We start from the raw sequence: 18,997 nt of genomic DNA, 5'->3' as shown, positions 1-18,997 counted from the left end.
AGAAGTCTACAATCTCACTATGTTCAACCTGCAGATTGATGTGCCTCACAGAGTGGAGTCTGACATTCGCAACGGCAGATATACTTTTGAGGAGATGGGGAAACGTTGCCCATGCTACTGTACGGCAATGGGCTGCGCGGTGCATTCTGGGCGATTCTGGGACAAGCAGCTCTCTCCTTCAAGGAGTAAATGGGAGTCTATTGGGCTCTAGGTCAAAAACATTAGCACGAATTTCGTTAACAATAGGTACAACATTACAAATATTTCCCAAGATAATTAACCATGCAATGCACACTGGAGTAATGAGGCAGACAAATAGGAACAGTGTGCTAGACCCTCCGTTAAATTACACATTTCTCAAGGTAGGAATACCGCAAAAATATGATCAATGGCTCATTTGTGTAGGAGCCATTGAAAAAAAAACTCCCCCAATATATTAAACATATGTTATTCCTACATTTGAATTAAAAGGTTACTTTGGGGATGCTATGAGCTGAGGTTCAAAGTGCCGTTAAGATCTGTGTGGGAGATCGTTAGACTTTAACGTTTTTATTTGCGGAATGTGCCATTCTTCCGAAGGCTATGTCACGTTGCAGTCAAATAAACAACCTCTTCCCGCTCACAGTGACGAAACCTGAGCTGAAGACCTGCGGCATGCAGGAGAAAAAATAACCCTGCTCTGTATTTTGAATGTAATCACTGATTCTCTTTTTTTTGTGGGGGGGGGGGGTGAAAAACAAAAAACACCTACCCCACTGGCTTTATATTTTCTAGTGTCATTGGTTGTGGGATTTCATTGAAACACATCCTGTATATTGGGTAGAGCCATTGGCTAAAGCGGCAGACCCAAAGGTCGGATGGAGAGTCAGGGGAGGTACTTGGATGAATCTAGATGAGCGTAATGGTTCCTAACATAACGGACCAGTGCACTTGCAACATCTTTGACTCACTGATGTCCTATGTCACAGTATTATGACCGCAAAAGGATACATTTCTGTTGAAAGTTGGACAATAAAGCATCTCTTCTAATCTAGCTTTAATATCTTCAGTGGCATTTTCTTTTAACAGAGGACAGTTCAGTTAGGAGCAGTAATGTTAATAGGTGAACTATAGTACCTCCACTAAGTTGTGGATATCCTGGACAATGGAAGACATTCATAAGACTTACATAATACAAACAGGTGCATTTAGTCCACTAGGGATGGTACTGGTACACTCATCATGCAATTATCGTCGCTGACCCATCTATTCCATACCTTTTCCTCTTGCAGGGGAAAGCTGGCGGTCCAGGGGAGAGCGGTCTACCAGGGAAACCTGTGAGTACCTTGCATTACATTCACCTATAGTATCTCCGTTTCCTTTGACGGGTTTGATTGAAAGGTTCTATAAGGTAAAGATACCTACCACTGTCTACAACAACACCACAGCTACATGAGACATAATAAAAGTCCTGGCCCTATAAGGAATTTCCACTACAGCTTCCTACCTGTAATATAAGCCCTCGTTAAAAAGGTGCACTGAAACAACAAGGTGTGTATAAAATATACATTTGATTGATTAAAACAACCGTGAGTTAGAGGGCTAAATTGAAGGGTGTGCGCGTGTTTCTGCGTGTGCATGTGGGCGCTTTCGTGTGTGTGCGTGCGGGCAGATGTGACAGACTGTTCCATAGTGCCTAGCCCTTGAGGTCTGTCTGGCTGGGGTGTGCTTCTACTCTCATGTGTCCCTGGCGGCGGTAAACGGAGACTGAGATGTTTTAATGTAGAACCGGTCTTTGCAACGAGGGGAAAGATCTGGGTTTGTACTTAGTTAATGATGGATTGCAGAGTTGTAATATAATCGCTGAACTATATAGCAGTTCCCTACTGAAGGGAAATTAATTAAAGAAACACGCATACCAAAGTACTTCGTATTAACAGTGAGCTGCACATAAATGTTGGTGTTGGCTGCTGTCAGCCCAGTACACACACATTTCTCTCTGTGTCTTTCTTTATCTGTGTGGCCAGAGGTGATGATTCTCAATGTTGTGCTCCCGAGTGGCGCAGCGGTCTAAGGCACTGCATCTCAGTGCTTGAGGCGTCACTACAGACACCCTGGTTGGAATCCAAGCTGTATCACAAACCGGCCGTGATTGGGAGTCCCATAGGGAGGCACACAATTGGCCCAGCGTTGTCCGGGTTTGGCCGCTGTAGGCCGTCATTGTAAAGAAGAATTTTGTTCTTAACTGACTTGCCTGGTTAAATAAAGAATGCATCAAATAATAATGCCAAATAGAACCTGCTGCATGCTCAATGAATCTTGGATCCATTCACAGATGCTTGTCCGGTTCATTTAGTTTGATAAATGACCTCTTTTCCAGCTCTCTTAAGTCTCGCCTTGGAGTACGACTTGACAAGCGATGTTTGTAATTGTTTTTAACTGATGTGCCACTGCGCGCACACACGCACCTGCAGCGACCTGTCCTGCTCAGTGTCTAAATGCCATAATTTGTATAAAGCGAGGTCTATGAACACAGATCAGTTTGTGTGTCAGGGGGAATGTGTGTAGTTACCGTGGGTGTTAAAAGAGGTTTTTTTTCCTGAGCGGTAAAACACAATAATACAACTGGAAATCCCCACTGTTATGACACGGTGAGCCCACGAAGTCCCTATCCCCATGAACCATCGCGAATGTACACTGATGTACAGAAGAGTGGGGTTTTAGATTGGGGTGCGGGTTCCGTTGAGCAGAGTTTGAGGCTCTTACAACTCTAATCCTCAATATTAAAGTCTTTAAAACTACATGGAAAGATTTTCCATCCAACAGTATGTTTTCTCCAGTATCTAACAGTATGTCTACTGCCGTCAGGAAACGACTAAAGTAAACATAGATCTGACAGGCAGGGTAGTGGAGCTCTATATTCTCCCCAGTGACCTCTAGAGCCACAGTGCCATCTTGTGTTCAGTGTTGCAAAATACATATTTGAGGGACAGTGAGACTGCAAGTGTGGTACTGTACTGAAGTCATCTTCTCTGTCATACAGTATATATCTCTCTATCAATCTTCACTAAAACTAAGCTGCGGTTGAACAAAATATTTATGAATTAGAGGATGATTGCATGCACTTTATGATAGTGACATTGACGAATGGCTTCCTTAACCTCCACCATGCTTAGGTCAACAGGCTGGATGTTCTTTTCCGTCCTCTCTGACACATTTTAGGGAACATTTGTGCAAACAAAGCTTTGATTTACAGTTTTAATTAAATATATTCCCGTCTTATGTTGACTCTTGCGATTTACAATGTGTTCAGCACTCTCTCTCTCAGGGCCTTTGTAAGAGTTCTGAAAATGACCATTCCCATTTCTTTTCTTTATCTCTTTGTTTTGTGCTGTTGTACAGACATATTTTAATTTGGTTATTATGTTATTTGGGGATTTTAAGTGTAATGCTTTACACGTACATAGTAGAACACGTAGAGGTCCCTTACTGGCACCTCATGTGAAAGAGTTACAGTACCGCAGAGACAGTTATGTCATAGCCCCAACTTTAACATCCTGACTTTGCACTTCTATACTAAGTGTAAGTGGAATTTGTAACTGTTGTTTCTGAATGATGTAGAATTTATTTCAGGGACAAAGGAATATGACACCGATGCCGAGATGGCTGAGCTCTGTATATTTTGTCTCTAACATCGTGTAACTTTGTAACCACAATGGCCAAGCGATGTGTGTAGAGTATCAAACTGATCATAGATGATTCCAGCGACATAATATTTCAGATCAGATGTAATACCTTTGATACACTTTTGAAAGACTTTATACCATTGGCACACCACTGAAAGCCACAGTCAATAGCTTCTTTCCCCAGTTGTAACAGAAACTGTTCCCCAGTGTTTGTGTTCAGGATGCTATGGATCAGGTTCAAGAGTCAAGTTTATTCGCTTGTCCCTTCCCAACTTCTCAACGGGGACTTCTCCATTCCTGGAATATTATAATTCCCCCCCCCCCTTTTTTATCTGCATGATTTACTGGTTTGTATGTTTGCTTCTCTAGTCTGATCAGATCCATCGATAGTCCCTCTGGTAGGCTCTGTATCTGGTTCCTCCTGTAGTGGAACTATATGTTGGTGACCTCTGACCTGTCTCTCTCAGGGGAAAGCTGGGATCCCTGGCAGCACTGGAGAGAGGGGAGCATATGGTGAACCAGTGAGTATCAATCAATCAATCAAACAGTTGTCACAGTGCTTTACAGTGACCCTGCCTAGACCCCTAAACACATTGGCTGCTTGCACACTAGAAGGAATAAACCTGACCTCCCTTACAACCTGATGAGGGACAAATCTGTGACACACTGTGACTGTGATTGTTCTGTGCGAAAAAGAATGTCTGACTATCATTGTAAAGTGGACATTCATTAGTAAAACCATTAAGCCTCTCTTTCTCCTGAGGCATATCCTGTCAGGGTAAAACATGTCAGGCCGTCGCTCAAAATGTTTTTTTTTTTTCACCCAGTCTAAACATTTAATCAGCTCTGGTATTACTCAACCCCCCGTTAATCAGTTGTTCCAGGGCTCTGTAAAACACAATCAGGGAGGAGCGGGGTGATTTTCATGTGGCTGATGGGATGTGTGTGTGACTCATTTTTCCAGCCTTTGATACTGACTATGCACGTGCTCACACACACAGATACACACACACAAAAAGGGAAGGAAACACACATGCGTGCACGCACAACGACACACACATACACACACTTTACCCCCATATTAGCCCTCTCAAGAATAAGTCCCCAAATTCTCATATTTCATGGAAAACAGTGGAGAACCCCTCAAGAACATCAAGAATGTCAAACAACAAATATTTTACTAAGTTATTTCAATAACCCTCAAATCCATGGTTTATGTTATGTTCAGTTTTTGCCTTGCACTCAATCAAGCCATGATCCGCCACATCACATGACATCACATGACATGACAGTAACCCCTGAGACCACTGATTGGCTGACTCTCTCCTCTAGGGGCCCAGAGGACCCACGGGGGACGCAGGACCTGATGGAGAGCAAGGACCTGAGGTAACTGTCGTTTAATTTAAAGACTGGTTCGCTGTGAATTTCACTATACATCTGGACACACTCGCTGACTCTTTCTCACACACACACACACACACACACACACTTTTTGTCTTACTCCTCTTCTCTTTTCCACACAGGGCGCTCCTGGCGGAGAGGGGGAACCGGGTCCAGTTGGAGAACCTGGGATAAAGGTCAGTGTTCTGGAGAACTACTGATTGTGGTTTTAAACCTCACAAAACAAAATGACAGCCAGACACATCCAAGGCCCATCAGTCTTACTACAGCTCAGACTACAGCTTCTTAGATGTTACGTCTCTTATTTAGGGGAATTTGAGCAATTCTTGACCTTTTCTGATTGACATTTTGGTGTACAAAGCGTTCTGTGAACATCGCAGGGTCAAGTGCCTTATAGTGCCAGAAAGACCCATCTGTCTGCCTTCCGCTACCACTCTGTCAGCGGATCTGACTGAAGTGTCAGGTTTCACATACCATATTTGATTAAGGAGTGATGTGTCACATTTTCTGGGCTTAACCAGACAAATAATCAATTTACTCTCCCTCTGAGCGACGGAGCCCAGCCTAGGAGACGGCATATTAAAGGGGACCGTCTAGCAATTTCAGCAACCGCGTAGTGACCGGAAGTTCGGCTCTTTTTACTGAATCTGATCTTTTCAACTCGTTCAGTCAAAAGAACAAATCTTTCGTTAATTTGAGTCAGTAATGCCCAGTGTACGCAGGACCCCCTACCAGCAAACGATGAACTAAAAACTCGAAACAATCACAATACTGCCATCTTGTTCACCATAGGGGGCTTATTGGAGCGGTCATTTGTAACTGAGACTTATAAAAGTCTGCTTCAAACAATGTACATTCGTGATTGCTAGGCATACAAATAGAATCATTTATTGATACCTTTGAAACGAGGTCTAGTTGCAACCACAACCGGACAAGATTGTGAATGACTCTTGGCGGAATGCAATTGCTTGACTGCCGCCAGGTCAGGGAGATTATTTAGCACCGTATTGTTTGCGAGCTGCACCACCACCCTCTGTAAGGACTGACACTGGAGTAGAGAAGCAGGTACGGGGAGTCAAACATTTAATTGGAACAGACATGGAACAAGACAGGAACATGTCAGCACACGGGTATACAAGGACATATGACAATCAATGCTGAAGGGGAAACAGAGCGGGGGAACAGACAGATATAAGGGAGGTAATGACAGAGGTGATTGAGTCCAGGTGAGTCCAATAATCGCTGATGCGGGGGAAGACGGGAGTGTGTAATGCTGTGGAGCCTGGCCCCCTCGAGCGCCAGGGGGGCAGAGCGGGAGCAGACGTGATACCCTCAAGCGATTTGTTTTCTCGAGTTCAAGTGTTGAGCAGAGGAAGGCTGTGTATGTTTTGGTTCTTCAAGGCTGTGTCCATATAATGGTATGCGTGAAGGGCTGTAGGAAGTCAGGCGCAGGAGAGCAGATAGTTAGTAGCAAAACGGAGCCTTTTATTTGGCGACCCAAAAGCACACGGCACAAACTAACACGAAGTACAAATAAGGGTTTAACAGCGTAACCAGCCTAACGTGTGCATACATGAACAGATAAACAACCACTCACAAACAAACATGGGGTAACAGAGGGTTAAATAATGAACAGGTAATTGGGGAATTGAAACCAGGTGTGTAAGACAAAGACAAAACAAATGGAAAATGAAAAGGGGATCGGCGATGACTAGAAGGCCGGTGACGCCGAACGCCGCCCGAACAAGGAGAGGGACCGACATCGGCGGAAGTCGTGACAGTCCATAAAATTCAATAATCAATTAATTGCATTCATTCTTGCACCATGTGATCAATTAACCATTACCCTAAACATGTGTTTTTCTGCTTGCAGCATGATCTTTTTTTCTCCATGCGTATATGATAGACAGTTGGTGGTCGGAGCACGTCTCCAGAGCCACATTGCGGCCAGCAGGTCAAACAAGTGACTAAAATGAACGAGTCACTAGGAAAAACGAATCGTGACTCTCGAGTCAGTAAAAAGAGTTGTTAAAAATAATGAATCATTTGCGAACTGTACATTACTACCATCATGGTTTCATCTCACTGTGATATTCTCGGACGGATTTAGAGCTCTCAACATGAAAAAAATACTCAATAAATTTGTAGAATTGAAACACGTTCTCTGGGTCACAGAGGGATGAAATGACGTTGTGTGTACAGCTGAAGTTGTAACGAGTCTGCAGACATTCAAATGGTGTGTCTGTGTTGCTCAGAGGAGGCTTGGCAGAAAGTGCTATGTCGTCAGTTATATGAAATGGGCCCAAAATTGTACTATCACTAAATCAAATCATATTTATTTTACAGTCATAAGAAAGGTGAAATCTTATAGTAATTCATTTATAATTTGATTGTTACTACATTTAGAAAGCCTTTCGGTCATTTGTTATATTTGAATATTTTCCTAATATTTGTACTATGTACTTGAGCTTGTGTCCTCAAAAGTAAGTACACCTCAGCAATGTATAACAATTTTTAACAGAAAGGTGAGTTCCAGACCTTTCTCGAACTATGCAGCATTACTAGTTAATGGTTATGGCCATTTCATGAAAAATTACTTTTGGGTATGTCTATTTAGGCAGAAATCTACATTTTGCCATAACGTCTAGTTTACCGCCTAGCCTACTCCCCCATTGAACTTGTCTGGTAGATGTACCTCAACATGATTAAAGTTGCCTTCGGAAAGAGGGTGATATGTCAATTTTAAGCTGTGAGCGACCCTAGGTCCTATTAGTAGGCTACCCACAATCCTCAGGGAGGGTTATGGCTTCTGTTCTGTGAACTCCTGATCATCCCTGTGTGGCTGTTAGTGTCCCTCTGAGAGGTAGGTGACCTCCTAAGCACTTGAAAAAAGGTTGTCAACACTCGCAAGTAAAGTACTTAAAATGTCAGTAATACTTTATTTTCAAGTCGGTTTACTCTTGGGCTACAGCACCTAAAGACTCAAATACATAACTTAAGAGTTTAGCTTGTCTTATCGTCTTATTTTTGTATATACTCCTGAGCACCTCTGTTGTTGTGTCCCTGCAGGGCGATGTGGGGCCGTTTGGAGGAGAGGGGGAACAAGGACAGCAGGGAATGAGAGTGAGTCCTGAGTCCTTCAAAATACCTTTTAATCTCAGTCTATGATTCTAATCCTGCTCTGCTTGTGTTTGGGAGAATCCGATATGCCAGTATATTTACTCTGCCCTCATTTGATGGAAGCGTGTAATCCTTGGGCCGGAGATGGCCGGAGAAAGCCAGGGCAGCGTTGCGACTGATTTTGTTTTTGTCTTTTGGACTGTATCAATAACCTTTAGGGATGTCGGAGGAGCCTGTCTCTCTCTCTCTCTCTTTGGGCAAGAGGAAAGCCCCACGGAGACTTAGAAAATCCCTGTAGAGAAAGAGAGGGTCCTTTGTGTCCAAGCTTACACTCAGAGATCCAGTTTATGATTATTCAAATAATCACACTGTTTTTATTGTACATTCTTATTGACACTAATAACTAAATTCTTCAGACATTTTGGATTATTGGTGTACGCAATAGAGAAAACAGCAAGCATTCTTCCGTTAACCCCAATGGCTTACACGTACCGGAAGGAAAATATAATTGTCATCACAGTCAGGCTCTTTCCAATCTACAAGAACACACGTGTTACACATGTTCCATGCCCCGTGGGTCTGAGTGTACATACAGTGGGGAGAACAAGTATTTGATACACTGCCGATTTTGCAGGTTTTCCTACTTACAAAGCATGTAGAGGTCTGTAATTTTTATCATAGGTACACTTCAACTATGAGAGACGGAATCTAAAACAAAAATCCAGAAAATCACATTGTATGATTTTTAAGTAATTAATTTGCATTTTATTGCATGACATAAGTATTTGATACATCAGAAAAGCAGAACTTAATATTTGGTACAGAAACCTTTGTTTGCAATTACAGAGATCATACGTTTCCTGTAGTTCTTGACTAGGTTTGCACACACTGCAGCAGGGATTTTGGCCCACTCCTCCCTACAGATCTTCTCCAGATCCTTCAGGTTTTGGGGCTGTCGCTGGGCAATACGGACTTTCAGCTCCCTCCAAAGATTTTCTATTGGGTTCAGGTCTGGAGACTGGCTAGGCCACTCCAGGACCTTGAGATGCTTCTTACGGAGCCACTCCTTAGTTGCCATGGCTGTGTGCTTCGTGTCGTTGTCATGCTGGAAGACCCAGCCACGACCCATCTTCAATGCTCTTACTGAGGGAAGGAGGTTGTTGGCCAAGATCTCGCGATACATGGCCCCATCCATCCTCCCCTCAATACGGTGCAGTCGTCCTGTCCCCTTTGCAGAAAAGCATCCCCAAAGAATGATGTTTCCACCTCCATGCTTCACGGTTGGGATGGTGTTCTTGGGGTTGTACTCATACTTCTTCTTCCTCCAAACACGGCGAGTGGAGTAAGACCAAAAAGCTCTATTTTTGTCTCATCAGACCACATGACCTTCTCCCATTCCTCCTCTGGATCATCCAGATGGTCATTGGCAAACTTCAGACGGGCCTGGACATGCGCTGGCTTGAGCAGGGGGACCTTGCGTGCGCTGCAGGATTTTAATCCTTGACGGCGTAGTGTGTTACTAATGGTTTTCTTTGAGACTGTGGTCCCAGCTCTCTTCAGGTCATTGACCAGGTCCTGCCGTGTAGTTCTGGGCTGATCCCTCACCTTCCTCATGATCATTGATGCCCCACGAGGTGAAATCTTGCATGGAGCCCCAGACCGAGGGTGATTGACCGTCATCTTGAACTTCTTCCATTTTCTAATAATTGCGCCAACAGTTGTTTCCTTCTCACCAAGCTGCTTCCCTATTGTCCTGTAGCCCATCCCAGCCTTGTGCAGGTCTACAATTTTATCCCTGATGTCCTTACACAGCTCTCTGGTCTTGGCCATTGTGGAGAGGTTGGAATCTGTTTGATTGTGTGTGGACAGGTGTCTTTTATACAGGTAACGAGTTCAAACAGGTGCAGTTAATACAGGTAATGAGTGGAGAACAGGAGGGCTTCTTAAAGAAAAACTAACAGGTTTATGAGAGCCGGAATTCTTACTGGTTGGTAGGTGATCAAATACTTATGTCATGCAATAAAATGCAAATTAATTATTTAAAAATCATACAATGTGATTTTCAGGATTTTTGTTTTAGATTCCGTCTCTCACAGTTGAAGTGTACCTATGATAAAAATGACAGACCTCTACATGCTTTGTAAGTAGGAAAACCTGCAAAATCGGCAGTGTATCAAATACTTGTTCTCCCCACTGTACATATGAGTCATCTATACGTACTGCCCAATAAATTCATTCCATAGGAACGTATTAGCATGCTATTAATTGTATCAACATGTGTTGCTATGGTTTTGGTAATGTGTGATTCTTTGTTTATAGAGTCTTCCAGGTCCTGCTGGTGAGGACGGGCCCCTGGGAAAAGATGGTCCAAAGGTAAACATACTGAATGTTCAGACAAATTCGGGTGTTCTATTACACATTTGACCTCCACTGTGTAATATTTTGCTGAATGCTATCATTTGCTGTCCCTATCTTTGCCTCAGGGAGAGCCAGGTGACCGTGGGCCAATGGGCGAGGCAGGGGACAGGGGGATAGAGGGAGACCCTGGGCTTCCTGGGGCCACCGGACTGACTGGAAAATGTGGTTTCCCTGTAAGTGTTTCTGACAAACAAAAATTACAACAATAGAGCCAAACGCGATGATGCCTATGGGTCCCAGTAGGGGGCAGTCTTCACTTTAACAAAGCCTTGTAGTCCCTGGGGCATTCAAGGTGGTGTGGGCACACTGCAACAAAGGAGGTGTGACAAAGGTCAGTAGTCTAGACAAGTCTATAGATTGTTTCTAATGGGTTTGACTCTCTACCAGGGACCAGAGGGGAAACAGGGTCCCCCGGGGAACCGTGGTCGGCATGGCAAGAAGGTAACCATTCAGATGTTTTACTAGCGTGTGTTGGTACAGTGCCTTCAGAAAGTATTCATACTCCTTGACTTATTCCACATTTTGTTGTCTTACAGCCTGAATTCACAATGGATTAAATGGATAATTTGTTTTCAACCATCTATGCACAATACCCCTATAATGGCAAAGTGGAAACATGTTTTTAGAAATGTTTCCAAATGTATTGAAAATGAAATACAGAAATAGCTCATTTACATAAGTATTCACACCCCTGAGTCAATACTTTGTAGAAGCACATTTGGCAGTGATTACAGTCTTTCTGGGTCTCTGAGAGGTTTCCACACCTGGACCTTGCAACATTTGCCCATTATTATTTTCTAAATTCTTCAAGCACTGTCAAATTTGTTGTTGATCCTTGCTAAAAAAAAAAAAAAATCAGGTCTTGCCATATATTTTCAAGTAGATTTAAGTCAAAACTTTAATTAGGCCACTCAGGAACATTCACTGTCTTCGTGGAAAGCAACGCCAGTGTAGATTTAGTACACTTTCAGCAGGTATTGTCCTGCTGAAAGGGGAATTATTTTATCCTGATACTCCCCAGTCCTTGACAATTTCAAGCATAACCATAACATTATGCAGCCACCACTATGCTTGAAAATATGGAGAGTAGTACTCAGTGATGTATTGGATTTACCCCAAACATAACACAACACTGTATTCAGGACAAAAAGTGAATTGCTTTGCCATATGTTTTGCAGCATTTCTTTAGTGCCTTGTTGCAAACAGGATCCATGTTTTGTAATACTTGTATTTCCTTTCACTCTGTCATTTAGGTTAGTATTGTGGAGTAAGTACAATGTTGTTGATCCATCCTCAGTTTTCTCCTATCACAGCCATTAAACTCTGTAACTGTTTTAAAGTCACCATTGGCCTCATGGTGAAATCACTGAGCGGTTTCCTCCCTCTCCAGCAACCGAGTTAGGAAGGATGCCTGTATCTTTGTTAAACATTGGATGTATTGATATACCATCTAAAGTGTAATTAATAACTTCACCATGCTCAAAGGGATATTTAATGTCAACTTTTTTCATTTTTACCATTTTTTTTTTATATGATTTTTTTCATTTTTTTTTGAGGCATTGGAAAACCTCCATGGTCTTTGTAGTTGAATCTGTGTTTGAAACTCACTGCTCGACGAAGGGACTTTACAGATAAGTGTATTTGTGAACTACAGCGATGAGGTGGACTTTCAAAATATGGTAAACAATATTATTGCACACAGAGTGAGTCCGTGCAACTTGTTAAGCACATTTTTACTCCTGAACTTATTTAGGCTTGCCATAACAAGACATTTCAGCTTTTCATGTTTAATTCATTTGTAAACATTTCAAAAAACATAATTCCACGTTGTCATTATGGGGTATTGTGTGTAGATCAGTGACACAAATCTAAATGTAATCCATTTTAAATTTCAGGCTGTAACACAACAAAATGTGGAAAAAGTCAAGGTGTGTGAATACTTTCTGAAGGCTCTGCACATCACTTGGATCCTCATCATCAGAGATAAATCAGTGTCCATGCTGCACACACACACACACACACACACCTTTGTTGTTGTTTTGTGTTCAGGGAGAGGCAGGCAAACCAGGTCATATCGGTGAGACAGGGGACATCGGGGACATCGGCCAGAAAGGGGGCACAGGACTGAAAGGCGCCAGAGGAACCAGAGGCCCTGCAGTCAGTACCCACTTTCCTTTTATCCCAGTATAGTCTGTGACCTAACTTCCTGTGTGGGAACCTGACAATTCTCTTTAAATCTGTTTGACAAAGTGTCCCTCATTAGAACTGAAGGGCGTAAATCTGTACGTTTTTTTTTTTTTTTTTAGGTCTTCCAGTTTTATGTACAGTAAAGAGCGAGTGATCCAAAAGTAAGCTCATACTGATAGTCACTGAAGGATCAATGCTTTGTAATAAAAAATGATCTGGCCAAGAGGACAGCATCCATGAAGCTATAGAATCAACAAGAAACACTTGAAATGGGACTGTTTTAGTGTCCTTGTTGATTGAGATGGGGTAACACACTCAGCATCCTACCACCCAGTAGAAATGGTTATTGGTTATTGACACTCACAAACACTCACAATTTACTTATTACATTATATTGAACAAAAATTTTAACGCAACATGTAAAGTGTTGGTCCAATAAAATATCCCAGAAATGTTCCATATGCACAAGAAGCTTATTTATCTAAAATGTTGTGTTTACATCCCTGTTAGTGAGCATTTCCCCTTTGCCAAGATAATCCATCCACCTGACAGATGTGGCATATCAAGAAGATGATTAAATAGCATGATTATTACACAGATGCACCTTGTGCTGGTGACAATAAAAGGCCACTAAAATGTGCAGTTTTGTCACACAACACAATGCCACAGATGTCTCAAGTTTTGAAGGAGCGTCCAATTACCATTCTGACTGCAGGAATGTCTAGCAGAGCTGTTGCCAGAGAATTGAATGTTAATTTCAATAACATATGCTGCCTCCAATGTTGTTTTAGAGAATTTGGCAGTATGTTCAACCAGCCTCAACCGCAGACCACATGTAACCACACCAACCCAGGACCTCCACATCCGGCTTCTTCACCTGCAGGGAACGTCTGAGACCAGCCACCAGCCACAGCTGATTCAACTGTGGGTTTGCACAACCAAAGAATTTCTGCACAAACTGTCAGAAACCATCTCAGGGAAGCTCATCTCAGTGCTCATCGTTCTCACCAGGGTCTTGACCTGACTGCAGTTCGGCGTAGCAATCAACTTCTGTGGGCAAATGCTCACCTTCAATGGCCACTGGCACGCTGGAGAAGTATGCTCTTCACAGATGAATGCTGGCTTCAACTGTACCGGGCAGATGAAAGATAACGTGTATGGCGTCGTGTGGGCGAGCGTTTTGCTAATGTCAACATTGTGAACATGGTGGCGGTGGGGTTATGGTATGGGGAAGTACGAAACTTCGCACAGCCATTGAAGAGGGACAACATTCCACAGGCCACAATCAAAAGCCTGAAGGAGATTTGTTGAGCGGCATTAGGGAAATGGTGGTCACACCAGATACTGACTGGTTTTCTGATCCAAGTCCCTACCTTTTTTTTAAGTATCTGTGACCAACAGATGCATATCTGTATTCCCAGTCATGTGAAATCCCTATATTAGGGCCTAATGAATTTCTTTCTACTGACTGATGTCCTTATATAGTGTGACTGAGTCAAATATTTTAAATTGTTGCATGTTACGTTTATACTTTTGTTCAGTGTAATCCCCAACTCATTGGCAGGTCTGTGATATTCCATTAATAAGACTAATGACTAATTTCCCTGAGTGTCTCCGGAGAATAACCAACTGTAAAAAAAATCTGAAACAGTAAAAGCAGAAAGCAGCCCTGAGTAACCTAAACATTACGTTGTTTAAACCTGGCCAAGCCTCGGTCGGCTCAGTAGCTCAAAACTAATGCAAAGCGATCTGAGTCTTTTCCTGTGTAATTCCATTATAAGACCTGAAGCTAATCTTTCTTTGTTCCCTTTCAGTCGGTCAACTCAGTACAACACAAACTATGGGGGGGGAGTTCACCCGCTACCGCCCTCTGCTCAAGAGCATTAGAACACGTGCCTCTCCAGAAGCCCTGCCTTCCACATGATAAACCTGAGGCACGGATTCACTCCTTCAATTCTTCTGCTCCTCACCTCGAGCTGAGCAGAACAATTCAGGCATTTCTTTAAAATAATCCAAATGTTTCAGGCTAAACTGTCCCACTTAAGGAGGGGATGCACACACGTTGTCTGTTAAAGTTTGGTAACTAGTTTTGTGAAGTTCCCTACCAATTCTTCTGCCTGTTTAGCCTGGCTAACTGGATGAGTAAGATTACAAACACAACCAAAATGACCAAGGCTAACAGGACAGGTTCGGGTTTAAGACCATGCACAATAAAATAAAAAGTTACTCACGTTAAAAATAACTCCCTCCAAAGATACTCTTATGGCTTCTTCTCACAAGTGCCCGTACCTCAGCTGGGTCTGAGTTACGGAACCCGGGGGTGAATTGGGGCTTGTCCTGTCTGTCTAAGGCATGTGAAAGCAGCCCTAGCTCAACCCATTTGCTGTGCGCTCTGTCGCCGGCTAAGGTAGGCAACTTGAAGGGAGAGGGCGGCCGGGTCGGTGTGCACTCCATACCTCTCTTCCCAGACTTGGCCGATGATCTGGTCTAATGTGGACGGGGATCAGGCTAGCTCAACAGCGCTGCATAGCGTGCCAGTCAGGTTAGCGTGCTATCTAGCGTACTGCCACTGGCGATTCCTGTCTCAGATGGTGGAATTGTTTGTGTAGCTCTCTCGTTTAGCATATGCAGCGTTCAGGCCCTTGGTTATTCTAAACGGACCGTGCTGTGGTCAGAGAGATTCTCGAGACCGAAAGAAGATGCCACGCAGTGTTCCTTGGCTAGCTCTGTGCTGGCAGCGGGCTTGGCTAGCACTAGCCCATGGGGATAATGCCAGGTAGCTGGCTACAGGCTCAGCAAAACTAAATTCAGTTATATACTAAACGATTATGGCTCAAATTTAGCTGTCCCAGACAAGTTTTTGAGATCGGAGACAAAATCCCCAAGTACTTGCCTTCTTGAGGCAAGTCACCGACGCTCGTTAAATATGAGCAGGTCAGAGATGTAATCTGAGGGCTACGGATGCCGTCTTTGAGCCGTCCCAGACATCCTGATATTTTCAAACATGTTTTTCCAACAACATGTGCAGTGCTCTTCTATTGTGAGATGTGCAACGACACGTTTTGAGAACGTGATCAGCAATAGCCAATGACAGTTTGCCAGAGAAGAAGCCAGTGAGATTATGATGTTGTATCGCATCACCCTGAATGTGTAGACTTGAGTAGGGGTGATGACTACTGCTAGTATGCGTTTGTACTTGCCAAAGTGTGAAATCGTTACAGCTCTGAAGTTCGCGAGCAAAGTTTTTCAATTCAAAAATGTATCGGCTGAACATTTCAACTCTGTATGGCAAGCATAAAAGTCTGACTGAAATACGTTTTGAGCCACAGCTTGTTGTAGCTATGTTGACAATCTAATCACATCATCACATCATTACTTTCACGAGACAGCGTGCTAACGAGAATCCTCACAACAGTGTGGCCCCCCACTGTGCCAAGTCATTTGCGCCACTACTTTGACAAGACAAACAACTAGGCTACAGAAAAGACGGTTGTTTAATGTGAGAGGCTCAGCGATGTTTCGATTTTTTAATTGTTGTAGTGTATGCCTGGCATAAGAAGCCGTATGGCTGACGTCGGCTATCATATGTGACCGACCGCCTCGATCTTAGGTAGCAAAATTTGAAATTGTGTTTTTTTACATTGGATAAAAGTAGAGACTCAGAGCTAGAAAATGGTATATCATACACTACAGTTGAGGAACAATGGGAAAGGAATTCTGCTTTGAAAGTTGATAAACTTGTAACCACACTTTTGAGAAAATTTGCCCTTGAATGTTTTGGTAAACCTACTGGAGAGCTCCGCTTTTTCTACACCCATTCTACATCGTTCACACCCTCTTAAGCCTTAGTCCCACCCATCTCTTTAAGGATTCACATGTGAGGCCATGTGGTAACACATGCTATATCAAATAAAATCTAAGATTATTTGTCACATGCACAGGATACAGAAGGTGTAAACGGTACAGTGATAGTACTTGCATACTTGCATAGTAATAATATCAAAAACAGAAAGTGTCCAAATAAAAATATTTTATAAATATTTTATCATTATTTAGATGACGCTTACCCGACACACTTGTCTAAATTGATCGGTCACGTGAAGGAAATGCTATAACCACCCCTCACCCACATCTAGCTAATTGGATGGGTCACTATTGTCTAGACATGTGAACATTTTCATGAAATACAATCGATGGCCGTTATCACCCCCAGACACACCTGCTAATTTGATGGGTCATGAAATGATCCGGCCAAAGTGGAGTCTTTTGTTTAGACATGTAGCTAGCTAGCTAAACAATGAACCGGCATAACCCCAACTCATGTTACTACCAATACAAACATTGTCATAGATGTAGTATGAATCTGCAGATAGCTAAAGCTAACAAACTAGGTTCAATGTTAACTAGCTAACATTAGGCTATAACAAGCAATGCAAATGGGTTTCTGATTCAAATATAATTACTACACAGATCATACACATAATGTTAGCTAGTGAGCCAGCAAGCTACCGTTTGCTAGCTAACTAACAGTATGCTTGAACTTGCAATAAAAAAGAATTTCTGACTAAATTAGAAACTTATATCTGGAAAATGTAGCTACTCTTACCTGTATACATGAATGAACGCTTCACGGCAGACTGGAACATTTTAACTACGTTTTTCTGTAGCTACATCTTGTTTGGCCAGCGTTGTCAAGTCACCCCAGTTCACACTGACCGTGGCGTGTGCAGAAAGTAGCTCATCACTTATTCCTACTGATCTGTTAATAGCGCCTGCTAAATTCAGGGCATCAATGTTGTTAAGAAAAGTAGCAAAACCTTTGTAGTTCTCGATGGCTAATGTTATATCTTTCAAAAACGGTGTGGGAGAAAAGTCTGTCAACACATACTGAACAGCTCATGTTATAGACATAAGTGTGCTACATGGCAGACAAATCCAAACTCATCTCCTGGCATGTCCAGCCCATACATTATCTCAACCAATCATGGCTAGTGGGAAGGTTCCTTACTTTTTCCCGGGCTAAACCAACTAGGCTCGTAATTTAACAATTTTATTTGTATTTATGGATGGAATACAAGTTTGTGAAGATATGTTCCAGAACATATGTTCCAGAAGGCATATTTGCCCCAAAAATACACTTTTTGATAAAAAATAAATATTTACGTTCAAATGCTGCTCCTGTGAGGCACTGAGGTATGACATACACCTAGTTTCCTGAAATGAGTCACATATGGTACTGTGATAACAATCAAACATTGCTGGAGCTCCTGTGCCTATAAAAGGGCCTGGCTGCAGGCGGGCTATACGGTATCATGCGCTCTATTTCCACAAGGGGGCACCCTTCCCCATAGTTGGCTTATTACTGGGATTCATCGCTGAATCTTCCCTCTAGCTCACTGGTCCCTATGAGGTGCTTAGTGATACAGGTGATGGACTCGGTAGGCAGTTGTCAATCATGCTGCTATCCCACACAAGGTCTCTGTGGTTCAAACTGTATGAACTCCAAGATAAGCTGTCTGTCTCCTGCTCAATACGTTTTGTTCCTGGGAATTGGATTCGATTACGAATCACCCTGTCTGTTATCACAGATGGGGTCAGCTTTTCAGAGCGCTCTGTCCCTTTTCCAGCCGAGTTACAAGGTGCGGTGTCACTGGTACCTATGACTGCTGGGCCTGATAACTTCCATGATAAACTTTTTTTCCTTGGTCTATTTTTTGTGTGTGCACCTAGCTTGGTGAGAGGGGAGATGGCACAGGCTGTGGTCTCCCCTTCAAATCAAATCCAATTTTATTTGTCACATGCGCCGAATACAACCTGTGGAGACCTTACAGTGAAATTCTTACTTACAAGCCCTTAACCAACAATGCAGATTTAAGAAAAATAAGTGTTAAGTAAAAAATAGCTAAGTAAATATAAAAGTAACAAATAATTAAACAGCGGCAGTAAAATAACAATAGTGAGGCTATATACAGGGGGAACCGGTACAGAGTCAATGTGCGGGGGCACTAGTTAGTCGAGTATGTACATGTTGGTAGAGTTAAAGTGACTATGCATAGATAATAAACAGAGAGTAGCAGCAGTGTAAAAGAGGGGTCTGGGTAGCCCTTTGATTAGCTGTTCAGGGGCCTTATGGCTTGGGCTAGAAGTTGTTAAGAAGCCTTTTGGACCTAAACTTGGCACTCTGGTACGGCTTGCCGTGCGGTAGC

The 18,997-nt window shown here is 42.8% G+C and overlaps 1 protein-coding gene across 2 annotated transcripts in view; it reads left to right on the top strand.

The window, feature by feature from the left end:
• LOC139578714 (collagen alpha-1(XXIV) chain-like) overlaps window positions 1–18,997 on the top strand; it is a 179,923-nt gene that overhangs the window by 125,163 nt on the left and 35,763 nt on the right. For both annotated transcript variants that reach the window (XR_011675599.1, XM_071406673.1), the window contains exons 31-39: window positions 1,272–1,316; window positions 4,133–4,186; window positions 4,998–5,051; window positions 5,189–5,242; window positions 8,136–8,189; window positions 10,506–10,559; window positions 10,670–10,777; window positions 10,992–11,045; window positions 12,654–12,761. Coding sequence is in view for 1 of the 2 variants with exons in the window: in XM_071406673.1 (XP_071262774.1) it covers window positions 1,272–1,316; window positions 4,133–4,186; window positions 4,998–5,051; window positions 5,189–5,242; window positions 8,136–8,189; window positions 10,506–10,559; window positions 10,670–10,777; window positions 10,992–11,045; window positions 12,654–12,761 (585 nt within the window). In the remaining variant the exon portion in view is untranslated. The remainder of the gene's footprint in view (window positions 1–1,271; window positions 1,317–4,132; window positions 4,187–4,997; window positions 5,052–5,188; window positions 5,243–8,135; window positions 8,190–10,505; window positions 10,560–10,669; window positions 10,778–10,991; window positions 11,046–12,653; window positions 12,762–18,997) is intronic.

The sequence above is a fragment of the Salvelinus alpinus genome, chromosome 6 (genome assembly GCF_045679555.1).
Source record: "Salvelinus alpinus chromosome 6, SLU_Salpinus.1, whole genome shotgun sequence".
Lineage (NCBI taxonomy): Eukaryota > Metazoa > Chordata > Actinopteri > Salmoniformes > Salmonidae > Salvelinus > Salvelinus alpinus.
Note: the sequence above shows the minus strand (reverse complement) of the source record. Positions and strands in the feature narration are given on the sequence as shown.